The 26,896-nt window shown below is 30.3% G+C and overlaps 2 protein-coding genes and 1 long non-coding RNA gene across 3 annotated transcripts; all 3 read left to right on the top strand.

Moving 5' to 3' along the window:
- Window positions 1–2,570: 2,570 nt before the first annotated feature.
- Window positions 2,571–5,612, top strand: LOC101256855 (uncharacterized). Its single transcript, XR_011213358.1, has 3 exons — window positions 2,571–2,970; window positions 3,382–3,537; window positions 5,156–5,612. It is a non-coding gene; the product is annotated as an uncharacterized lncRNA (long non-coding RNA).
- A 10,335-nt stretch (window positions 5,613–15,947) lies between these two features.
- LOC138340581 (probable WRKY transcription factor 51) lies at window positions 15,948–19,105 on the top strand. Its single transcript, XM_069292454.1, has 4 exons — window positions 15,948–16,418; window positions 16,745–16,888; window positions 18,463–18,557; window positions 18,642–19,105. The coding sequence occupies exons 1-4, from the start codon at window positions 16,069–16,071 to the stop codon at window positions 18,941–18,943; spliced, it is 891 nt and encodes a 296-aa protein (XP_069148555.1). The 5' UTR covers window positions 15,948–16,068; the 3' UTR covers window positions 18,944–19,105.
- A 1,393-nt stretch (window positions 19,106–20,498) lies between these two features.
- RES (DEAD-box ATP-dependent RNA helicase 39) lies at window positions 20,499–26,840 on the top strand. The gene is made up of 9 exons (XM_004252514.5): window positions 20,499–21,180; window positions 22,461–22,556; window positions 22,636–22,824; window positions 22,894–23,034; window positions 24,407–24,547; window positions 25,179–25,321; window positions 25,747–25,876; window positions 25,985–26,033; window positions 26,209–26,840. Exons 1-9 carry the CDS (start codon window positions 20,668–20,670, stop codon window positions 26,715–26,717), a joined length of 1,911 nt encoding a protein of 636 aa, XP_004252562.1. The 5' UTR covers window positions 20,499–20,667; the 3' UTR covers window positions 26,718–26,840.
- Window positions 26,841–26,896: the final 56 nt, after the last annotated feature.

Raw genomic sequence — 26,896 nt, 5'->3', positions numbered from 1 at the left:
AAAACATATAAATATGGAATATTAAAGACTATTTTTAACCAAATTATAGACTTGTAAATTGTAATAGTGCATGTTTGATAAATGGAGGGACGCGTTATAACGCACTGTACTTAAAACATACTTGGTCCAACCTCTATTGACCTAGACTCCAAAAATAATAACCTACTTCTTTTTCAACATAAATTTATATTTTCGTATCATAGATTATGCAGTATGTTAAGAGAATGTAATTTTTTTATTTTTTGTTTTAAAAACAAACAATACATCCAGACTCACATATATAAATGAAAAGTCCTCTGAAACAGTTGAGGGATAGTAAAAAAATGTATTAGCTGATAATATATTCATCGCCCTTAGCTTCCACAGTCTGTCCTCGTAAGGGCTGTGTATCGGTCGGTTCGGTTCAATTTTGAAGTTTATCGGGTTGTCTTATTGGTTATTGGTTTGTGGAGATGCTAAACCGTTAATAGAACCATTAAGATATTGACTTATTAGTTATTGATTTATCGATTTTTCATCATTATCGGTTTAACCGTTAAGATTTGACACAAAATAAAAAACATTGAAAATTACTTAGAAACAAGATGACAAACCAAATAAACCATGCACTTGAGTTCACATGTTACATCTTGGTCAAAAGCAAAACTTTTAGAGCCTGTTTGGCTCAGCTTAAAAGCTGGTCAAACTGACTTAAAAGCTGGTTTTTGACTTATTTAGCTGTTTGACAATACTCAAAATAACTTATTTTAAGTTAAAAAAAAACTTATTTTAAGACAAAAGTTAAAAGCTGGGGTAGGGGTGTTTTTTTTTTTTTTTAGCTTATAAGATGTTTTAAGTTGACCACATTTTTATCTTTTTGCTCTTAATATTTTTATACAATCTCCAAATTACCTATATAACCCTAACATTTCTTTCTTCCATTTTTCCCTTTTCACGTTTGACATAACAATTTCAGCACTTTTATCCAAACGCATAACTGCTTATTTCAAAAATAAGTTTCAGCACTTTTAAAAGTACTTTTTTGAAGCTGCTTTTATTAAGCCCATCCAAACGGGCCCTTACATTGTTGAATAACCAAGTGTTTGACAAATGACAAAAGTAGGAAATTAAACTCTAAGTCGAGAACTTCATATACAAAATGATATAAATATAATTTTTTAATTTACTATCGGGTTATCTGTTAACCCATTAAGAAAAAAACTTCAAACTGTTAAGAACCGATAACCCGATAACAAAAAAAATTAAAATCGTTATTAAAATTACTAAATCAATAACTCAATACTATAAACCAATAACTTTTTTATCAATTCAGCTTATCGATTTTGGTTTGATTTTGAACAGCCCTAGTCCTCGTATCACTTTGTATTGGCTTCTCATCCTGGACTGAAAATCACTCTTTTCATTTAAAAGAATAATTGTCTTCCTGATTACTTGGTCATTAATTTTTGAAATCATCCCAAAATAGCTGTCATGCATGTAATTCTTTTTAAATGAATTATATTTTCCTATCAAAAAAAAAAAAAAAGGGAATGTGTCAAAGAGTCAAGACCATGAGAAAGAAAAAAAAGATACTAGTCCTATAATATTTTTTATTTAATTATGATAAGGAAAAAAAGCATCTTTATCACTGGACTAACCTATAATTTCAGTAAAGGTGGCAAATTCTCCTTTTCATATTATTGCACTTTTATTTTTGACTTTTCTTAATTACCGCATCTTTCAATTCTCATCACTCATTACGTAATCATGAACCATATATCTCATTAGAAAATAATTATAAACTAGCATCGAAGAGCGTGAATTATGATAAGATGGATAAAATATCTGCGATCTATATCAAAAGTTTTACTAGAAAATATATGTGTGTGTGTTGAATTTTATTTGTGTATGCAACATATTCTTTTTAAATAGGGTGATTTTTATGATGAGTGTACGATCGATTATGTTTTAATTTACGTGATTTTTGTCACTATAACCACCCTTAACCAAAAATTTTGATTTTGAGATGTGGAAATTAACATAGAAATTCACTATAAGTAAACGTGGAATAGCTATCGATAATTCCAAGATAATTCGTTGCTAAAAAGTTCCTAGCTGATTGAATTTCTTATGGTTCGTAGCTAAAAAGTTCGTAGCTGATTGAATTTCTTATGATTTGTTGCTAATCCATAGATAAATGAGATTTATTATGAAATTTTTGCTTTTTAGCTACAAATTAAAATTTAATCTGTCTCTGATTTTGTGTTTAAGGAGTGAATTCATGGTGTAAAGATGCTTTCCCCGTGAATTTTATCATATAATTTACATAAATTTTATAGTGTAAATTTAATTGATTGGATCAATACGTATTTGAAGATTGAATAATTTTAGAGAAAATAAATAAATAAATAAATTTGAAATTCCTTTTCCATAGAGCGTTTTTATAGTCTCAACTACATATTTGAATTAAATTAGATTTTAATGTGGATATCGAATAGTGAACGAGATATAAAATAATCTGAAATTCCATAGATCCTACTAGGAAGGTGGTGAGGAAGCTCTCTTAAAACAAAAAAAATTTATAAAATGCTATATGTAGAAGCACATCACCATTCTACCAAAGTCACTCTTCTCTTGAAAAGTCTTTCTTAGGTCTTATTGGCTAATTATTTTTTCTCCAAACACAATGAACTCCACCTTCCTAGAAACAAGTACTTTTCCTCATATAGGAAACCCTAATTTTACTTTTCCCCTCTTCCACTCACATATGATGACTCAAGATTTTAGTTATAATAATAATTTTCAAGATTTTGAATTTTCTTCATTTCTTGATCAACTTTTTGTTGATTATTCTCCTACCAATAATAATAACTTCAATACTTGTATTTTAGAAAATGATAACTCACATTTGATGACTCAAGATTATAGTTATAATGGAATTTCTTCTAATTCCTATTATGCCACACCACCAAACATGAATCACTTGAAAGAGTAAGTCATCAAGCTAAGAAGATCTTGGGCAAGAATTTTTATAGCCATATTTATTTTTCGAGCATTAAGTTCAAAAATTCTGTTGATATGATGGCTAGTCACAGTTCAGTAAAGATCGATTGGACTATGATATTCTTTTATATTATTACTTAGGAGTCGATCTTGGTTCTTTATTTATAGTTGATCCAGATGTACATAGTTATATCATAGTTGATTACTAATTATATGGTCACTTACTTTGTTGAATTAAGAAAATTGAAATCTAAGAAGAAACGTGACTATACGAGATAATTTAGTATTAGTTGAGTAATCACATGAGAAACTAACTCAGCTATATCACAAGCTCGTGTTATATTAAGAATAATTGTTGGTTTATATACATATATTTCTTGATGTCTTTACCTTTTACAGAAAATCTAAAGAGGGGATCATAAAGAAAGAGATCAAGAATAATGAAAGACATGTTATTGTTTTAAGAACAAAGACTCAACTTGAGATCTTGGATGATGGATATAAATGGAGAAAGTATGGCAAGAAGAAGGTGAAAAGTAACCAAAAATATTTAAGGTAAATTATAAATTATGAGCTTATGCATGTCCATCTCATGACCAATATGATCATCAATTTAAGAAAAGGCTATGATCTGAATAGTACTAAATAATTAATATTGTTTGTGATACATTGGAATACATAAAATTTGTTTTCATTTAAAAATTAATAAATATAAAAATTAAATAAAATAGTAAATTGATAAAGTATTTCAAAAAATTATATGCATCCCCAAGTTGATGATGGCTAGTGATGGTGGTTGTGGCACCGATAAGGGTTGTGTTGGGGGATGGTGGTGCTTATGGATAGTAGCTAGTGGTGTTGATAACTGACAATATTGATTAATAACAATGATTGTTGTTGGTCATGTGAACTAAAATTTGTGGTGGAAGATAGTAGTAGCTAATGGTGATTGGTGATATATGGTGATGACTAATTGTGATGATTGTCGTAGGTGATTGATGGTTGATAATAGTAATTGTAAATGGTGATTAATGATGATGACAGTCGAATTGTTCATTGCACAAAAAAGTTGATTTGTTGAATCTTAGATCCTTCCTTAACTAGTGTGTTTGTCACTTGATTTACCTCTCCCTGGTGTAACTATATTAAAACTTTATTAGTCGTTTAATCTATTTAAATTAGAAAATAAACACATTTAATAATTCAGATTAAGATATTTATTAAGGGTAAGCAAAAACAATGAAGGCCTAAGGTGGCTCGAAGACCAGCACTCCAAGTTTTCCTTTCTTGTTCAAAAAACCTTAGTATAAATGCTCAAGGAAATTATCAAAAGACACATTTTCCCTTGTAGCAACTTTTGAGGGATTGTGGATTCATAAAGACTTCTTTATAAATGGAGTACTTTAGGTTAAATGAAGGGTTAGCGATTTTTCTGAAGAGTTGTGAATTTTTTTCGAAGAATTGTGACTTTTCGAAGTGTTGTAACTTTTTCAAAAAGTTGTGACGACTTTTCGAAAAGGTTGTTGTTAAAGAATGACAAAAGTCTCACATCTGTGGTTAATGAGATGGGTGGACTCCTTATATGACTTGAACAATTCGAGCTAACTTTTGGGGTGTGAGTTAGGCCTAAGACCTAATTTTATATGGTATCAGAGCAGACCCGTCTCACCCGATGTTGGGCCCCCCAAACTTTTCGAAAGGGCTTTGACCTTGCAGAGTTAATTGAGGGTTCCCTCTCATTTTTTAACGACACTGGTGAGTAAGATATATCGTTCTATTCTGAAATGATAAGCTTTATAAATATTCTTTGAGTTTTGTTGTTTGTTAAGAAATTCTCCAAAGTTATTATTTTAAATATTTTAGTGATATAACTTAGACAACAATATCATGACCATATGAAATAAACTTGTAGTGAAGATGAATTTTTATGATATTCCAACCATTTTAGAAGAGTTGAAACTTGAAAGTAGTATAGATAACAAGGACACCCAATATATAACAGTAATTTGAAATAATACTTAGCTTGTTTACAAGAAATTAAACACAACATAATGAGCATCAGATTGCATATAAATATCATGATATCTTACATACATATATATATAGAAAGGATTCATATAGCAGACTCTAGCTCGATATAATATATTCATTTTTGTTTTGTACAATCAAATAGGAATTACTACAAGTGTTCAATTCGAGGATGCATGATAAAGAAGAGAGTAGAAAGAGATGGACATGATTCAAGCTATTTGATTACTACATATGAAGGCAAACACAATCATGAAAGCTACTCCTCTATCATTTACAACCATACAGAAGTGAATTCAGAATTTGAACTGAATTTTCATCGAGGAAGATAGCAAAGATTAAGCTAAGTTCTAGTTCATTGAACCAAGAAACTACTTTGTTAATTACTATATTCCCAAACACAACTAATACTTTGTGATTTTAGCTAGTGTGCAAGTTTATATAGGACATCATATTATTTCATTTGTTATATATGGTGTGTGATATATGTCAAATTCTCCCAATTTATAATGTCTTATAGTTGATTAGCTATGAGAAACAATGTTGTAAGTGGGAAAAATATTTTACCTCTATAATTTTATCCGGTAAAATTTAACTGATAATTGCATATCTTGTATTTTGTTACTCTTTTAATTTATGTGATGGTGTTTAATTGAATACGATTTTTTTAAAAAAAAATTATGGCCTAACAAATCTTTATATTTTGTATTTAACTGTATTCGTGATACAATGAATATAACATGTATTCATCATCTCTTCTTCCTCTCTCGATCTTGCTCGCTCTCCCTTTTTTTCGATCTCGCTCGTCACTCTCCTCATAAAATGAATACAAATCAATTTTATCAATTGTATTCCTAATACAACCTGATACAGTAGGTATTCAACCTCTCACCTCTGTTTTCTCTCTCCCAGATCTTGTTCGTCTCTCTTCTCCTCTAACAAGTAGTTATAATTCACAATTAAGCAAATTATAACTGCAAGTCTCTAATTGAGTCTAAATATGGTAGTATTTTTTAAAAAAGTTCCCCTAATTTTAATTCCAAATAAAAAAAAAATCAACAAAACCAGAACTAAATAAGAGCTGGCTTCTTTTTATTAGAAAGTTTTATGGATAGAAATTATAGTACTCTTTCCATTCACTTTTCACCAAAATTAATTTGAGTAATTTTTAAAGTCAAATTTAATTGGATTAATTCAGTATTTAAATTTCTACATATATTTAAAAATTATATAAGAAATATTATACATTACAATTATTATATCTTAAAATATTGATCAAATTTTATAACATTTGACTTTAAAAAAATGAAACATCACAAATTAAAACTAGCGGTGGAAATATTTTAGAAATGGTCCCTTTTTAGGATACAACTTTGAGCTTCATTTTTTTTTTTTGAAAAAATAGACAAACACCTCCCTAATCTATTATTGAATTCTCGACCCCCTAAACTATTTTAAAATTGAATCCCTTAAATGCTGATATGGCATCGCGAGTGTTATCACTCTCTTGGAGGCATGTGGAAGTCAGTAAAATTAATAAATAATATTGTAATAATATTTTTAAATTTAACTTTTTATTAGATATATATTTTTTTACTTTACTCTTAAAGTTTTTTTGATTCTTTTTCTTTTTTCCCCTCTCTTTCTCATTACTCAAGATTCACTCTACCCCCATTTCCTCCACCTTGAACAACCATCATTGCACTAACCACGTTTTTTGTCCATCTTCTAATATTTTTTTAGAATTTGCTTCACTAGTTTCTACAAAGTAACGCTGCAAATCATCAAAAACAAAATCAGAAAAAAATGGAATTATTAAACACCTTCCATCATAAAAATTCATTCTTAGTCAATTAAAACAATTATGACTATATAATATATTTTTCAATCATGAATTTCATAGACCAACCAAACATACGTTTTGGGTATATAATTTGGATCATCATCAAACTTTTTTTCATTTTTATCAATCTCAAGTTATTTCATATATCAACACCATTAATCTACTTTCTAACCGATTTTGGGTTAGTAACATATATCAACCATCAGATCTTATATTCAATCTCTATTGTTGTTTGGTGAAGACCCAAGAATTTAAACATCGCAAAATCGTAAATAAAATATTATAAATTTAATGACATGGAGACAAAAAAAATAATATAATAATTTTTTTAAAAAAAGAAAAAGAAAAAAGATGAATTATCAATCTTGTCAAGGTGCTTGAAGGATGCTATGAAATGATGAAAAAATGATAATGAAAATAACTTTGATTTTTTTCTTGGGTGAGTGATTTGAAATTAGAAAGAAAAGAAAAAGAATAAGAAGAGGAAGGAGGAGGAACAAAAAGGTATATATATTTTTGTAATTAATGAAAAAAGTGATAAAAAGAAAAAAATATATAAATAATAATAAATAACAATTGGCGCGAGTGTACATCACTACATATTGAGAATGTGATTGTCTAGTTTTAGAGTGATATATATTTTATTTTTAATAAATTCAGGAGGATAATAGAACTTTTAAAAAGTATAGATGTATAGTCAAAAATTCGATAATAGATTTAGAGAGATATTTATCTATTTTTTAAATTTTTTTGGTTTATAGTCTAATTATGACAGCTAATATAAGTCTTCTTTGAAGGTGATGTGTAAGACACAGTAAACTGAAAGACCATATAGTAAAGGAGAATACAAGTCACATATAATATTTAATATTTTTATATTTTTATATAGTTGATTTGTACACGGTTTAATTTGTATTATATATGCTCGTAGCTAATATTTCAAAAAAATAAATAAAAAGAAAAATTGTCGGTTGCAAACCTAGCAACAAAATAAGCAACAAATTTGCGTATAATATAATCATTAAATAGAGAATTATGATTTTTATTTTTTCAAGAAATTACGATCATAAAATATATAATAAAATTTATTATTATCATCGAATATCTAATATTATTTTTTTAGCTCTTTTTTCTTCGTGATAGTTTTTTTTTTTGGTACAAGAGAGTGACATAGCATGACTAGTGGCGGAGTCACCTTACTATTCGAGGGTTCATTTGAACCTTTTTTGACAGAAAATTATATAATATATATATTATTAAAATAATTTTTTAAGTATATATTTTAGATTTCGAACCCCTTTCGATTATTTCATGTGTCTATTTTTCAAATTTTGAACCATCTTATTGAAAATTCTAGCTCCTCCACTGAGTCTACAACTAGTACATGAGAAGAAGGGTAGAGATTGATTACAATATTTATTAATAATATTAGGTCGTATATACCTAGTAAAAGGAGTTTCGACTTTATCTGTTTTCAACCGCAAACAATGGAAGAACTATTCATAACAAAAAGGAGTTCGCCTCATTACCTCAATACTTATAATCCTTGATTGTACATATTTCTATTGAGAATTTTTTTTTAACTATTATTATTAATAAAAGATCGCTAGACAATTTTATTTTTTTTTGCTTTTTTACTTTTTGATGGAATATAGAAGCTCCAAGGAAACGAGTTTTGTGGATATTTTTGGGTACAAAACGTGTTTTATGGATGCATGCATGATATGATTATTACTAAGAATTGTTTGGTTATTGTTAATTACTACTTCATTTATTAGAAAGACTAAACATTATAATGGCTAAAACTAAGCAAATATTAGTCAAAGGGCATGAAGATATTAAATTCATATTGATTTGCTTCTAGAAATCAATTATACAATGTACTAACACAAAATTAATTGAAGTGTTTTGTTTTAATTTGAGTGACGATGAGATTCAATTCTGAAATCTGTGTTTGTTCTAATATCATATTAAAATGTGTGAGCATCTTACCTAAGAGATTAAGATGTTGAGAAAACACATTTTTATTATTTCTTTATTTCCTCAATTGTAATACACGATTAATTTTAATAGATAGCTAATTTGTCTTTTCTTTTTATATAAATAAAGGTCAAATATTCCATAAAGAAAATTGAATATTATATAAAAATAGAACTTAAAACTTATAGAGTCAATGGTTCAATATATAATATCTCCATCATATAATTCTCATTAATAACGTGATAATTGAATATTATTTTTGAATGCAATTAATTGAATATTATGTTTCCTAATCATCTTCTTATTTTGTTTACTTTACCTTTTGAAAATTGACATGTGTATAAATTTTAAAAGCATTGACTTGAGATGACTTGCAATTTTTCCTCTCTTATTTTTTGTTGTCTTATTTCTGTACGTATGATTTTTAGTTGTGAATCTAATCTAATTTTTCGGATTCAGTTTTTTAAGTTTATTTATTTTATTTTTTTAAAATTTTTTTAATGGGTCTGAAGAGCTCTGAATGAATCAAATCTGTAGTAGACTCTTAACAATATTTAAATTTATTTAATAATTTATCAAATAATAAATAATTATTTCTCTGCTTTAAGCGTTTCTTTTATCTCACAACTAAAAACTTTCTTTCTCTCTTTTCTCAATCAAACACCATTTTCCCCCTTTTGAACTGATAAGTTTTCATAAATCCTTTCAATTTTTTTTCCGTATTAATAATTTTCTTGTATTGATTGTGTCAAGAACACTGTTGGTGTATTGGCGTTTATCAAAGTTTTTGAATAAAAAAAATGTACTTTCAAATCTTGATTATTAAATTTTTTTTTATCAAAAGCATATATTTTGTTGAAATGAATTTTTTTTATGAAATTTTATTAATTTAATATCAATTTCACATGCACATTCAAATATTAAAAACAAATGTGTTCAGATTTAGAGACCACATCTTAATATTCAGATCAAAACACATGAATCTTAACGCAAATCTTAATATTCAGATGTATATTCAAATCAAAACACATGAATCTTAACACAAATCTTACTATTCAGATGTATATTCAAATTCAAACCTCTTAATCTTATTGAAAACAAACGAAGCCTAAGTCAGTTAAAAGGTTACTTGAATAAAAATGAATTAGATTATGATTTGCTTCACACCTCTCTCCTACCATCCATCGAGGCTCAAGCATCCGAATCTGACAGTCGGCCAATCTCTACCTTTGCCTTATCAAAACTCGACCCGACCGACTGTTCAAACACGAGATTTAATGTCTCAAAATTTAAAATTCAACCGTGACTAATAATATAGGATTTATTTTTAAATTAAGACTCGAGATACGAATTCAATATCTAGAAATCGACCACGACTCAAGACCTGACCCATCCCTTGACTTATGATCCAACATTGATGTGAGACTTATAAAAACACGAAAAATATACGTTAATTAACCACCAAATCTATATATTTCTAACACATAAGATAGGTTGATAAATATGAATTGACTATGACTAATACTGTCATACAAGATAAAGATGCTTAATCTATGCAAAGAACTAAACATCTCCATCTATATTTATGTGGAGGCAACTAATTCTTCTTCTTTTTTTAAAAAAAAATTTAATCTTAAATTTGTAATAATTAATGCACTTCTTTTCCACAAAACAATAAAATAGTACTTTTTTCATCATTTCACAACCTACCGACACGTACGAAAGGATAGCTCCTAAGTATAAATTGAAAAATTATATCAAAGAATGCGATGAAATAAATATTATTCTACTTTAATTAAGTATAAAAATATAAAATAGATTAAACATGTTATATGTAAAAAAAAAATTAAAAATTAACCTATATACGTAACATTACTTTTGTATACACAAAATCATTTAGTATAGAATTCTTACATCGTCGATCAGTATAAGTAAAAATTATAGTTTTATTTTTTTAAAAAAAAAAAGATCTCCTTTTTTCGTGAAAATGAGATGAGGAAATTGTGACAAAGTCAAATTGTATGGATGGTTCCTTATTTGGGCACAAGTATTAGTGTATATATATATATAATGCTTTTTATTACTAAAAGTCTATTTACGACAACAAAGACAAGTCATTATCTTGGGGGTTGACATAGAATATATGATCTAGTCTTTCTATTTTAATTATTAAATTAGGTTGAAATTAATTCGTAAACGTTTTAATTTCATGCATAGTAAAGTACAAAAATATACAACAATACAAAAATAAAACATTTTTTAGCCATAGAGTGATTTTCCATCGCTAAACCTATGTAGCCATTGATGATTTATGTTTATGTCTCTAATTATATACTCTTATATACTAATGTTTTTTGCGGTGGGATAATATAATTCATACCAAATCTTGCAATGGATAATATATATCGCGATAGTAAAATCCGTCGTAGTTTGATCCAATTAGAATATGATTTATATATATATATATATATATATATATATATATATATATATATATATATATATATATATATATAAGGTTTTATAATTAATACTTTATTTGAAAGACTATTAACATGAATATTGTGAAATTAGGTCGGACGATTTCCCAAGCCTTATAAGGAGTCCACCCATCTCATTAATCATCGATGTGGGACTTTTGTCATTCTTTAATACCCCACCTCACGCGCAATGCTTAGTTAAGACCTAATTTTACATAGTATCGGAGCAGGACATGTACATCTGGTGCGTGAGCAATTTTGATTTTGGGAGGTCCTAACATCAGGTGAGACAGGTCCTGCTCCGATACTATGTAAAATTAGGTCTTAGGCCTAACTCACACCTCAAAAGGTAGCTCAAAGAGAGGAGTATTGCCCAACCCTTTTAAGGAGTTCAGCCATCTCATTAACCACCGATATGAGATTTTTGTCATTCTTTAACAAATATAACTTAGGCAAATATTGCTATTTGTCAAAGACATGATTTGATTTGCTTCTAGACATTGATTATACAATGCATTAGGACAAAATAAAAATTTCAAACCGTTTGACAAATTCTTTCAAGTAAATTCTAGTGATAATTAGGATTTTATAATAAGTGTTTTTAGGTGTTAGGGAAATTACAATCTTGACTTGCTTGTCGTTGTACTTGTACATACACCAATAATATATTCAAAATATATCTAAATTCCACTTACATGTATCTAGGCTCAGTAATGAAATCAATATTTTCAATAACGAGTTTAAAGTATTAAAATATCAAGAAAATTTAATATATATATATATATATATATATATCTAAATTCCACCGATCGGTATTTAGGCCTAATAGTAAAGTTAATATTTTCAATAACGAGTTTAAAATATTAAAAAGTCAAGAAAATTTAATATTTATATACAATATATATTCAAAATATATCTAATTTCCACCGATAGGTATCTAAGCCTAGTAATGAAGTCAATATTTTCAATAACGAGTTTAAAGTATTAAAAAGTCAAAAAAATTAATATATATATATTAATATATATATATATATATATATATATATATATATATATATATATATATATATATATTGTCACTTCATAGTTGGTATAGTACTGAGTCAATGATCATAATTAATAGCTTCAAATATCTTCAATTAAATTCTCATTTTGAACGTGATAATTGGGGGGGTTAATTTATTTTATTGTTATTAATTTAAATTTTATATAATAGTTATATATGTTTAAATTTTTTTTTTTATATATCATAAATCTTGAATCCCCTTTGACTTTTTTTTTTTATATCTACCTTTTCATATTTTGAAATTTCTTACTGAAAATTTCTATTTCATTACTGTTATACCAATAATATGAATTTCACTTTTAAATGCACCTACATCCAAAGTCCAAACATGTTTTCTAATTGCCTTGTTTGTTTGTGGTTTTATTTGCTTAGAAATATGACATGCGTAGAAACTAAAGATGCATTGACTTAGGAGGGGACAAGCGGTGAACCTCTTCGATAAAAAATTATACGATCTATATAGGTAGATTGAATCTGCTAATCATAATATTAGAAAGTAGTTCAGTGATTTTTAAAAATTTAAAATGGAATAATTATATGGAATGACAAACTAATAAAATAAAATAAATATAGTAGCTATCGTTTAATTTATTTATGTTTCATAGCAAAATGTTTGTCTGTCCCTCTCTCCCTCGTATTCTCGCTCTCACACTCTCTCTCTCTTGCTCGCTTTATTCGCTCGCCTCTCTCGCTTTATACAATAGAATTGTTTAAATTGTGTTTCTAATTGTATAAAGCGAGAGAAAATTGTATATACATATGCAAATATATATATATCTCCGTCTTATACACTTATAATTATACAATAAAAGTACTTCACTGCCTAAGTCTTTTGTCTTTCTCTCTTTCTCGTTTTATACAAATTCAAATTGTATATAATTTCTCTTTTTCTCGTTTTATACAATTCGATTCAATTGTATATTCCCTACCCAAGTCTCTTTTGCCTTTCTCCTTTCTCGTTTTATACAAATTCAAATTGTATATAATCGTCCTATACCCTTATAATTATACAATTCATTTTATACATTTCGTTTTATACAATTCTCTATCCAAGTCTCTTTCTCTTTCTCGTTTTATACACTTCATTTTATACAATTCGCTTCAATTGTATATGTATAGCGAATTATACATATCTATGTTTTCTATAGAGCGCATTATGCAAACTTTGCTATTATCATACAAATACAAATTTTATATTTGCTATAGGTGATAGTTATCCATTAAGGTTTCATATTCGAATTTTAGATACTATATTTTAATTTTTTTATTACCTTATTTGTAAAATTTATGAATCCACCATGGATCACTTGCTGCTTTTTCTCTTTTTTGTTTTTGGTCTTGTCGTGTTGAAGCAAAACATTTTATTTATTCCTATACCAAATATGTTTATTTTATTTCAAACGAAAACGTAAATATAGTTTATAAATTAAATATTTGTAAGTGTCACGATTCAAATCATCGTAATTGACACTTACACTAACCCTCATCTGGAAGAATCATTAATACTAATTAGCTAACCAACTCAATCAAAATACTAAAGCATTTAAGTTACGACATCAAGTTAATGCTAAGAAAAGAAAAATAAGGAATTCACATAATCTCCAACAAACATCTAACAACTAAACAAACGTGGAAGTAACATTTAGAACCTGAAAGTTAATGTACCAAAACTCTAACAAGATTCATAAGTCTAAACAAGAGAGTTTACAATTCCAAGATAATGCACTATTAACTAACTAGAAAGTCTAAGTCCAGAATGTGGACTTAAACAAAAAGAGAGCTTATGATGGCAGCCCGAAAGAACTGGTCCACCCTTGAATTTGATCGACGATCACTGATCTTCTAAGCGAGGTGATCTGTCTTGTACTTAACAAAAAAAAGAGCAAGTGTACTATCAATACACGATAACAGTTTACTGGTAGGATCACACGGCTATCGTACTAAGTACAACATAAGCAAGTTAACACAACATTTTAAACATGCAAATACCGAACATGTACAATATCGATAAGCACACTCTCAACAATATACATTTACAACAAGTCATTGGTCCTCTCATCGAACCCAAACTAAATTGTTAGTGTACCAGCACGTGGTGTTAGGTTGTGGAGCCTGATTAATATATATAACTGTTTACGCGGTTTAACCTTCGCGGTGAGGTTGCCAGGGGGTTATGAGGGGCGGGAGTCCCCCATTCGAAGGAGGGGTTCGGGGCAGCGCCCCTACCTAAATTTTAGGTTGTACTATTTATTCTCCATTTATTCTTTGTAACCAAAAATACTCTGATTTATTAATATATATACCCTACCACCGTGGAAGTTTACTCACATGGTGTTACCACGAAATATTGATTTCTCTCTTTCTCTCTCTAGATCTCTCATCTCATTCTCTCTAAAGTTCTTGTGTTCTTTATTCATCAAGTGTGTGTGTGTGGATTCGATCCTAACACGTGGTACTCGATCCAATGTTTATGCCCAAACGTGACAATGAAACCCATATTTATACTGGAACGTGACAATCGATCCAAGTTAGTTTATCGAAATGCAATACATGCTTCTTTTTACGTGTCCTTTTGCTTAATTAAAAGAGAAATCAATATAAATAGCCGTCCACCGAAATAATAGCCAATAAGTGTATATTTTTTGGAATATTAACATATGATATACATGAAATATATAGATTTGATACAAAATAAAGGAGGATTGCGCCACATCATAATGACGTAACTTTTTTTAAAAAAAATATTACTATTATTATTATTTTGAGAAAGATAATCCAATATGTACTAGTTGATCAGTAACATATTTTGCTATCTCTATGTACAAGTCCATTTCTTTTTGTACAATGTCAATCAAAATTTAATTTACTATAGTTTAATCTCTTAATAAATTGCTTGAAATTTAGCTAATTCTTTCTAATACTTGTCATGCATATATGTCTTCTTAGTTAAGAGTATAATTTACTTATAATTACTATATTAATGGAGAATATAAAGACAGTCATAAACCAAAAAATAAAGTAAAAATACTAATGTAAATTCTACTATTTAATTATGATAAGGAAAAAAGACATTTCCATCATTAGAGTAACCTATATTTTTGTGAAGGCAACAAATTCTCCTTTTCTTATTAAAATATCAAATAATAATGCCTTGTTCCACAAAAAGAAAAAAAAAGAGTTTAATTTATTTGCGACTTTCTCAATTATCCCACCTTTGATAAGGACGTATATATGATTGTAATATTAGAAGTTAGTATCGAAAAGTATAGTGAAATGAATTAAATTAAAAATTTTAATCGATTAATATAATATTTTTAATATACATAATATAAATTTTGAATATGATATTCTATTGACCCCCTTTTAGTCGCTCTCCACTTACTTAAAACTTAGTATTGTATCCGAGCATTAGAAACAAAGAAACTTTTAGTAGGAATAAATTTCTTTTAATTAAAGAACGCTATGCAACAAGAGTTTGAATTAATCAAGTCAGTGATATATATATATATATATATATATATATATATATATATAAAAGGGGTGGGGGTGGGGATAAAGAAATTGGAAACACCATTGATCCTACTAGGAAGGTGGTGAGGAAGCTCTCTCAAAACAATGCTATGTAGAAGCACACCTTTCACTCTATAAAAAGTCATCCCTCTATCTTACAAAGTCTTTCTTAGGTCTTAATGGCTAATTATCTTTCTCCAAACACAATGAACACCACTAATTTCCTAGAAACAAACATTCCTCATATAGAAAACCCTAATTTCACCTGTCCCTTTCTTTACTCACACATGACTAATCAAGATTGTACTTGCAATTTTCAAGATACTTTTCTTGATCAAGATTTTGAATTTTCTTCATTTCTTGATCATCTTCTTGTTGATTATGTTCCTATCCATAACAACTCCAATAGCACTCCTCTTTTAGAAATTAATCCCACCATGAATGAAATAAGTAGTAGTAATAGTACCAATAGTGCAAGTTCTACCACTTCCTTTTATGCCACACCACCAAATATCAATCACTTGAAAGAGTAAGTCATCAAGCTCAACAATTACTTAGTAGTCATTCTATTTTATTTGCTAATATGATGATCGGTCATAGTTCAGTAAAGATTTTAAGTGGATTTATTTAGACTATGTTATGTACGAACAACCTTTTATCTATATTTCATACGAAATTTTGGTCCTTTATATATTTATAATTCTTGCATTAACTAGTCTGGATTTAAGTTTAGCTATATCACAAGTTCACGTGTATACAATATTAATCTATTTTAGATATTTCTTTAATTGTATATATATAAATATATATTTTTTTATTTTTTTTGTTAATGTAGTTTTTTATGTTTGTTTACAGAAAATCCAAAGTGGGAATTATAAAGAAGAATGAAAGACATGTTATTGCTTTTAGAACAAAGACTCAACTTGAGATTTTGGATGATGGATATAAATGGAGGAAGTATGGCAAGAAGAAGGTGAAAAGTAACACAAATTATTTGAGGTAAAATATATTATTATGAGCTCATGCATTCCCCTCTTAACAATATAATATCATGATCAATTAATAATATTCATGCAAATCTTTTGAATGTATTTCTATATATATATATATATATATATATATAGAAAAATTTATTTTGGGATATGTTATTTCGCCATATATGGATCCGATCACTAAGGGAAAAATGACGAAATAAACAATTTAAGGACTATTTAATAATACCTCCAACCAAACGTTGTGAGATAAAATAATTCTACATTTTATCCTCAAATTATTATAATTAACTCCTTGTAATTGCATATTTTACTCATTTGGCACTATAATCTACCAAGGCTGTGAGATTAACACAAGAGTACTTAAAAGAAGTCTCAATCTTCAACAAGAATAAAAGAGTAGTGCTGTTTTTGGTATGTAGCCTAAAAATATATAACTAGACATTAATCATTAATCATATTTTACATTACTACTCCTTTCGTTTTAATTTATTTGTCTGATTTTGACTTGACACATAGTTTAACAAAGTACTCTTTAATTTTATAGTATTAAACATGTCATATGAAAATTAAAAAGTAAATAAATATTATTTTCGAATAAACCTAAAAAAAACAAATTGAAACGAAAGAAACACTTTTTTCGATGGTCCTCAATATAAACATGTTCTGGATTTGACAGCCCTTGATTCCTTACCTTTGGATTAATATTTTTTTCTAAAATTAATGAGAGGAAATTGAATCTTAAAAATATATTTATAAGATGTAAATTCTCAATGAGCAAGTTGTTTGCTTATTGTTAATATTAAATTGAAGATTATGACAACTCTTAGCATTTTACTGCACCCAATCTTGTGGGTACCAAGCAATATACATCACTATCATACTTTATTTTATTGTTATCATCTGTTTCGATTTATATGACATAATTTAATTTAATATAAAAAGTATGAAAGTTAGAAAATTAGAATAGAAGGTTGATAATGTGAATCAGCTGCCATGTTATCTAGTTCTTTAATGAATCAAATTAAAACTTGAATGATTAAATTATTTTATTTTATATTTTGATTCATTATAATACCATAATTCCTAATCATGTGTCCCTATAATATTCTTTTTCCCTTTTGCTACACTAAATAAAATTTGTGTAACTCAATGTATTATATATAGAAAGGTTGGTACTATTTGTATCTAGTTGCCGTTACTGTAGTGGATAATTATATTTCTCTATGTGGAGTATAATAGTGACATATCATCATATGACCATTTCAACAAGTTGAAATAAGCAATAAGTCTAAATGAATGTCAAAATGCATATTCCTCTCACCTTAAGCTTTTCGTCTTATCGAGAGTTAAATAAATTTAAGTTTCTAAAACATATAGTCACATTGTATCTGGTTGTAAATAACTAATGTGGATAAAGATTTTAGTGTTCTTTGTTAATGTGCATATATTTGTTACCGCGAAAAGTTAATTGTTGTAGTGAAACAATTATAGAGATTGAAAAATTAAGCAAGTGTAAAATTTAATTTTTTACGAGCTTTATTATATTCTGATCATTCATCCTTGTGCAAAATCAAATAGAAATTATTACAGGTGTAAGATTCGAGAATGCGAGGTAAAGAAGAGAGTAGAAAGAGATGGACATGATTCAAGCTATTTGATTACAACATATGAAGGTAAACACAATCATGAAATCAACTCCTCTATCATTTACAATCACGTAGAGACAAACTCAGAATTTGAATTAAATGTTCATCAAGGAGGGAAGAGTGTAGAAAGAGATGGACATTATTCAAGCTATTTGATTACAACTTATGAAGGTAAACACAATCATGAAATCAACTCCTCTATCATTCACAATCACGTAGAGACAGATTCAGAATTTGAATTAAATGTTCATCGAGGAGGGAAGAGTGTAGAAAGAGATCATGTACATGATTCAAGCTATGTGATTACTACATGTGAAGGCAAACACAACCATGAAAGTTGTTCCTCTATCATATACAACCATGAAATGCCATTGAATTTCTTCAATGAATGGACTCTGAAAACAATTTCATAATTTCCATAAGAAGCAATTGGAATCCCTTTGTAATTTTCTTGTACAAATATGTACATAGGACATTATCATATTATATATATGTACGTTGAATTATTTCATCAACTCCCCCCCCCCCCCCCCCCCCCCCCCAAACCCCTTTTTGTTATATGAGTTGAAATATTCTAATTGCCATTGTTCTTCATTGTTGGTTTAAGGATAATCCGTATCGTTTGGTTTGGTTCGGTTTTGAAGTTTATTGGGTTTGCTTATTGGTTATTAGTTTGTATAAATGCTAAACCGTTATAAAACCATTAAGATATTGGCTTATTTGATTGTTACCGGTTCGGTTATCGGTTTAACCATTAATATTTGATACAAAAAAACATTAAAAATAACTTAGAAACAAGGTGACAAACCAAATAAACCATGCACATGAATTCACAAAATACATTTTCCTCAAAACCAAACACTTTTACATTGTAGAATAACCTAGTGTTCGAGACAATAAAAATAAAAGTAGGAATCAAACTCTAAGTCGAGGATTTTATATACAAAGTGGTATACATATAATGATTTAATGTACTATCGGGTAATCGGCTAACTCGTTAAAAAAAATTTCAAACTGTTAAGAACCGATAACCCGATTACAAAAAAAATCAAAATCATTATCAAAACCGCTAAACCAATAACCCAGTACTATAACCAATAACTTTTTTATCGATTCGGGTTAACAATTTCGGTTCAATTTTGAAACGCCCTAGCACAACGAGTAGGAAGAGTCCATTTTGTATTCAGAGACTAATTCAAGATTTAAACGGAATGAGTTTGCTTGTTATATTCACACTACTGAACTCAACGTACTTCCGCAACTAGGTATTCATATTCCACAAAAAAATAGTTAAGTGAAATACTAGGAAGAAAACTCTTAGTCATAGAATTTGGTTCATAAACTTATTTGTAACTAGCTTATTTGTAACTAGCTTATTTTGGAGATTTATCCTTTCAAGAAGGTGGTTGTGAGATTAGGTGCTCTTTTTAGCTGTATTTGTTGTTTGTGCTTGTTGGTTATGGTAATATTCACAGTAGTTATCTAACCAAAAAAAAAAAAGTTGGAGAGGCAATAGACATTAATGTGATCATTATTTGAAGAAGATTTTAAAAATTGGTTTTCTTATATGGATTACGACAAAACCTCTCTTCATGAGCTAGATTTTAAGTTAGACTAAGATGTTATATCTTTATGCAAATGCTAGTAATGAAAGAACACAAATGTAGTGGAGCAATAGAATGGAGTTGAGATTTGGTAGATTGATCGAGGATTCAGGAGTTTCCAATGTCAAACCTTTGAATGAGATCTTGAGTTCAATTGAAAGTTTCGAATGTCAAACCTTTGAATGAGATCTTGAGTTCAATTAAAAACTCTGAATGTCAAATCTCCTAACAAGGTTTGAATTCAATTCTACACGACACGTCAAGACTACACCTAATATGTTTGAATCATTTACAAATAATACAATTTTGGGTAAAATGAATCATTTTTCGCTTAGTAAAGAGGTAAATTAAACCTTTTTTCCTCATAAACTATATGTGCACAAAAACCTTATATTATAATTTCATTATTATAAATCAAAAAGATATTTATTGAGTTCTTATTTTCTTTTTTGGTTGCCATTATCAGTAGTGGAGCTTTTGCCTCTGTATATACTCCATTAGAGTGTCATCAACCAAGCTTCAAGATAGCACAAATGGGAGTTACAGGCAGAGCCCTGCTCAACCTTTCTCTCCTCCCTTTTCGTTTTCCCTTAACCAGAAACCCTCTTCTTCCTCAGCCTCGCAGGGTTTATCTAGGGTTTAGACCCCTTTCTTCTACAACTACTACTGCTCCTTCTTATGCTGCTGTTGCTGAAGAAGAAGATGCACTTCAACCTGTTAAGCATTCAATTCTATTAGAAAGACTTAGACTTAGACATCTCAGAGAATCCCCAAAACCCAATTCAGAAATCAAGCAATTAGTACGGAAACAAGTAGAGGTTGATGATGGAGGTGTTAAGAAGAGTAAGAAGAAAGCGGTGGCGTCGAGTTTTGAGGAATTGGGGTTGACGGAAGAGGTTATGGGGGCTTTAGGTGAAATGGGTATTTCGGAACCGACTGAGATTCAGTCGATTGGTATACCTGCTGTGATTGAAGGGAAAAGTGTGGTATTGGGTTCACATACGGGTTCTGGGAAGACGCTTGCTTATATGTTGCCTATTGTTCAGGTGAAAACATTCATTTCTGACTGTGTTTTGTAGTATTAGCCTTTTTCATGATTCCATTCTGTTATGGCCATTGTGCTGATTTGTTGTTATTGTTCCTTTTATGGATGCTCTGTACTGCTTTCCTTATTAATTGCCATGTTTTCATTACTCACTGCATTTGAGCTGAGGGTCTGTTGAAACAACCTCTCTAACTCCACGAAATAGGGATAAGGTTTGTGTTCACTCTACCCTCCCCATTGCACACTTGTAGAATTTCATTGGATATGTTGTTGTTGTACTCACATTGGTTGTTTGATAATGGATAATGGATAATAACTTGCATTTGTTGTTCGGTAGTGAGTAATACTAGCTGTAGCTTTTGTCATGTTATGTTTTCCTTTTTAGTTAAGTGTTGGGGAGACGATTTGGATTAATATTGCTATAATTTAGGAAAGGGATGAACTTCATCCAGGATGATTTACTATGCTGCCTGAAATCCCAACAATTTGAGGGAATTATATAAATTGAGCAACTACCCTTTGATGAAACCAATTGGGGTCGACTATATAAATCCTCTGTAGGCCTATCTTGATTTACAAATTCAAGCAACTACTTTGGAGATTCTATTCCTGATCCTGAACAGTGGCTTTGTCACTAGATAGAGCAATATAACCTTTATTTATCTTTTGTCAGTATAACCTTTATCAAAATAACAAGATTTTTGTTATTTTTTTTCAAGATCTGTTCCTTTCCATTACTAAATTAATGGCCTTTTACCGTAAATTAGAGGTACTCAACTTGAGGTTCTGACAATGTTATACTTATCCTTTACTGATTTTGCCAGATCAAAAAGCAAACCCCCTGCAAACACCAGTCCTAGTGTAAGTTTAACAACATCAACTAAGCCTATATGCTGGTATGGGAAGTAAACAAGACAATCTATAATTGGATCGGATTGGTTCAACTCCTAATCCAACTTCGCTTGGCTTTTCATAAAACTGAAGTATTCAACCTGACCAGTTTTTGTAGCTATAAAAAATCGTGGCAGTGGAATGTCTTTTGTAAATGGAGCTTCCTTGTATTGAAAACTGTATTTGCATTTAGCTTTGTTGGTTTGAAGAATTTCATGGGTTTAAAATTTTTAATAGCACAAACTTCATTGGTTAAGGTAATAGTGTACCATTATATAAGCACTCATGTCTTTGTGTAATGTCATATTAAAGCTGATTAGTAGGTTAACTCTTATTCATAGTTTTGTTATTTGGTTTAGCTTGATTTGACATATGATGTTTGAATTTCAGTTGTTGAGGCGAGATGAGGAATTGGATGGTATGCTCATGAAGCCTAGGCGCCCCCGAGCTGTTGTGTTGTGCCCTACTAGGGAGCTCTGTGAGCAGGTTATTTACCATTAATGAAAGGATTTTCTTTATTAAAGGTGAGAGGAATCTGGCTAACAGAATTCAATCGACATTGCAGGTTTTTCGTGTGGCAAAATCTATCAGTCATCATGCTCGATTTAGATCTACCATGGTTAGTGGCGGCGGACGTCTGAGACCTCAAGAAGATTGTTTGGCAAGCCCAATTGACATGATTGTGGGGACTCCAGGCAGGGTTCTACAACATATTGAAGAGGGAAATATGGTTTATGGTGACATCAGATACTTGGTAATTGTTTTTGTTTCTTCATGTAGGTACTTTGTTTTGAAGTATCTAACTGTGACAATCTCTGGATAGGTCTTGGATGAGGCTGATACCATGTTTGATCGTGGTTTTGGTCCAGATATACGAAAATTTCTTGCGCCATTGAAAAACCGTGCTTCAAAGACTGATGATGAAGGATTTCAAACCGTTTTGGTGACGGCAACAATGACAAAGGTATGCCTGTGGGTTGTGAAAAACTAAATAAATAATTTATTTAAAACTGATGGTTGCTTTCACCGATATGTCTCTTAAGCTTATGTCTTTAAAAAATATATCTTGATAGTTTAGGTTGAATTTTAGCTGTTGATTTGCTGCAACTGGCATATTGCAATGAAGTTGACCCTCATAAAATTTCTCAGTCAACGAAATTATTGATGTTTTAAGTTTCGGATATTAAATGGTAGATTTTTTTTTGAGAACTGTGGTGTCTTAGTCAGCTTGCGTGCACCTTGACTAGAGCACCTGCTATGTCCCACTAGCACATATACTGACTAACTTTGAACAGAGGAAGGAAATCACCTAGTGATTTTGCCTCGGTTGGGACTTGAACTTGAGACCTCATGATTTTCACCCCACTTCATCAACAACTAAGCCATACCCTTGGGTGCGAAGAGGTAGCATTTATTACTCATGATGTAGGGCTTCAGTGATGGTGACATACTTAAAAATCCTTTTTCTATTCAATGGTTGCAATGAAGTTTGATAACCGTGGTGTCTGGGTAAGTTTGCGTGGAAATAAGCTATCCAGCAAACACCTAAAAGAAGAGAAAAAACAAAGTATTCCCTACATTTATTATCCATTAGTGCTCATTATAGTTGACCTTTCTTATAAAAAAATGAATTATAGTGGGCCTTATAATTGCTAATGAGTCATGTTTTGACAAGAACAATGCCAAAAGTTTAGTGTACCTGCACCTTCTGAGTTTTTCTCTGAATGCTGTAGAAAATTTTCAATAACTTAAAAATCACAAAGGAATGGAAAGATGGGAAAACAATGAATAGAGCTTTGTCCCATAAATTTCAACAAAGGATGCAATGCTTAATATTGATATATAATTATCCTTTTATCGCTGGATTTGTCTAGGATACTTTTATGTGCTGCAACAGAAATAAAACTAGCATGAAAAGTTCTGTTTGAATCATTATTTCATGTGCAAGACAAGGAGAATCTCAGGTCTTACAGCTAAAAGCTGTGCTGTCGTTGTATCATATCACTCTAATTGATTAAGATCCTGTATTATCTCCTAAGGCTTCAAGGTGAGTGGCTTATCGTCAAAGTAGTACTATCATTGTATTATGTCGCCCTCACTCTAATTGCTTAAGATCCTGTGTTAAGATTTCAAGGTGAGTGGCTTGTCGTCAAAGTTATCCTTAACATACAGTATATCACTGATTAGGCAGTTGTGCATGATAGCCTCATTGTAGTATGGCTTATTTCTGGTTATGTACCGTTATTTGTATGCAATTCATTTCAATCTTATGCATTTTCAATTGATTCAATTTGCATACTTCAAGGCTGTTCAGTTGATATTTGTATGCTTTGCAGGCAGTTCAAAAGCTGGTTGATGAGGAATTTCAAGGGATTGAGCATTTACGTACTTCTTCATTGCATAAGAAGATTGCTTCTGCTCGTCATGATTTCATCAAGCTTTCAGGTTCTGAGAACAAGATGGAGGCGTTGCTACAGGTGTAGCACTGTTTATGTACTTGTTTCCTTCATGCCAGGCTTGTCAATAAGTGTGTATGTACAGCCTGATTTAATTGTCTTTATTTTTGGGAGAAGCAACATAAAAATATAAATCTAAATGAAACCAGAGTATGTGAATCATTTAGGGTTGTCTTTAAAATTACTACTATGGTAATTTGACAGATTTCTATTGTTGTCTCCTTTTCAAAATGAGACCCTTGATCTTTGTGTTCAAGGAGATCTAGTTGACAGGTTATGAAGGATATCTAGTCGATAGACTGTTACATATTTAGTGAAGAAATTCAGCTGAGTGATTGCTTAAGTTTTATGGGGTTTTACTGTCACTAATTGAAACATTTGGTCAATTTGCGTAAGAAGAAATGATTAAGATTGTAAGGAGAACTAACTGCACGCCTGTTGTTATCTCTTAGCTTTAGTGGCGTAGGTATAGTGCTCAACAGTCAGGGGTCCTATTTTCATATTCGAGAGGTGTGATTTCATTCCATAGGGTGGCAGTATACAAGTTGTTCTCGAAAGGACAATCTAAGTTTTGTTATATAATTTTGCTTATTGTATGTAGTTCATAATATATAAATAAAAGAAAGTCTGATTTACATTATGTAATTGTCAGGTTCTTGAGCCAAGTTTAGCAAAGGGAAACAGGGTGATGGTATTCTGTAACACATTGAATTCTAGTCGTGCTGTGGATCACTTTCTCAATGAAACCCAAATTTCTACTGTAAACTACCATGGGGAAGTTCCAGCAGAGCAGAGGTAAGAAGAGAAGCTGAATAAAATATTCATGCAACAGGCAATGCATTGCCTGATCTGCCGCATAGACTCTCTTGATCCTTTTCCTTTTCCTCATCTCAAGGAACACATGTACAAAATATCTTGTTTGTCATTATTATGATTTGTGCTCTCTTTTGCCCCTGTTTGTGGACAAAAGATGGAAAGAACCACAATAAGCTCAATTTGCTACTCAAAACTTTTCTATAAAGGGGAAAAATACTAGCTGGAGTCAAAGACCATGAACTACTTATTTCTTAGGTGAAAAGTTCCAAGATGTTAGAAAGTCAAGATAGATGAAATGCCCATGATTCCCTGATGGATTTATGTTTCCTGTAATATAAGCACCACTCAATCAAGTTTTATATGCTTCACTTTTACCCTCCATTTATAACACTTTTCTTCTGCAGGGTTGAAAACCTTGCAAAGTTTAAGAGCAATGAAGGAGATTGTCCTACTTTAGTCTGCACAGACTTGGCTGCTAGAGGACTGGACTTGGATGTGGATCATGTCATCATGTTTGATTTCCCTAAGAATTCTGTAAGCACCATTGCGGGCTTTGCAAAACATGACATCGTCTTGCCAATACAAGCTAACACCAGTTCATTTTATGTATAAATCCTTATCCTTTTCCTTTGACTATTTTAGATTGACTATCTCCATCGCACGGGAAGGACTGCTCGTATGGGTGCCAAAGGTAAAACTTAATGCTTTTGATGATGTTGCTTTGCTTGCTTGGTTTCTGAAAGATGCATGTGCTTCTTACTTCATTTATGCATGTATGAAATTCTCATTATCTATTTGAGCTTTTTGTTTCAGTTGACACTCTCAAGCCTGCTAAGCTCAGATACCTTTTTTTGTGCATGTGGTAGGGAAAGTAACAAGTTTAATTGCCAAAAAGGACTTACTTTTGGCCAATTGCATTGAGGAAGCCATAAAGAAGAATGAGAGCTTGGAGTCTCTCTCAGTAGACGGTATCAAAAGAGACAATGCCAGGTCTCGCATTACTGAACAGAAGGACAAGCGTGAAAAGTCGGTGAAAGTTTCAAATTCAAGAGGCAAGGCTACAGCTTCCACAGGCAAATCCTCTAGTGTTACAAGGAAGACTATCGATTCAAAAAGGTCTGCAAAGACTACCGATTCAAAAAGATCTCCAAAGACTACCGATTCTAAAAGATCCCCAGGAACCAAGTTTGGTAAAGTACCAGCTAAGTCAAAACCAAAGATAGCTATGAAAGTGTCCAAAAAGACCAGCAGTTCAACAGGAAAGAGACGAGTAGATAGCCGAAGCTCCAGTGTCTCCACAAAGAAACTAAATGTTGTTGGATTCAGGGGTAGGAGTTCATCATCGAGTAATAATACAAGGGTTAAGTCTGCTTAAAATGGCTAGAACTCAATCATGTATACGGAACTTTGTTTTCTTTTCTTTCTCTTGTAAAATTTACAATTGATGATTTTTGTGTTTTGGTCATCAAATTGTGCAATGCAAAGAGCCATTTTGTCAGGTCACTGTTCCCTTTCTGTCACTATGTTGCAACATCTTATCATTTAGTGACCCTA

The sequence above is a fragment of the Solanum lycopersicum genome, chromosome 12 (genome assembly GCF_036512215.1).
Source record: "Solanum lycopersicum chromosome 12, SLM_r2.1".
NCBI lineage: Eukaryota > Viridiplantae > Streptophyta > Magnoliopsida > Solanales > Solanaceae > Solanum > Solanum lycopersicum.
This window is presented reverse-complemented; position numbering and strand designations above follow the sequence as displayed.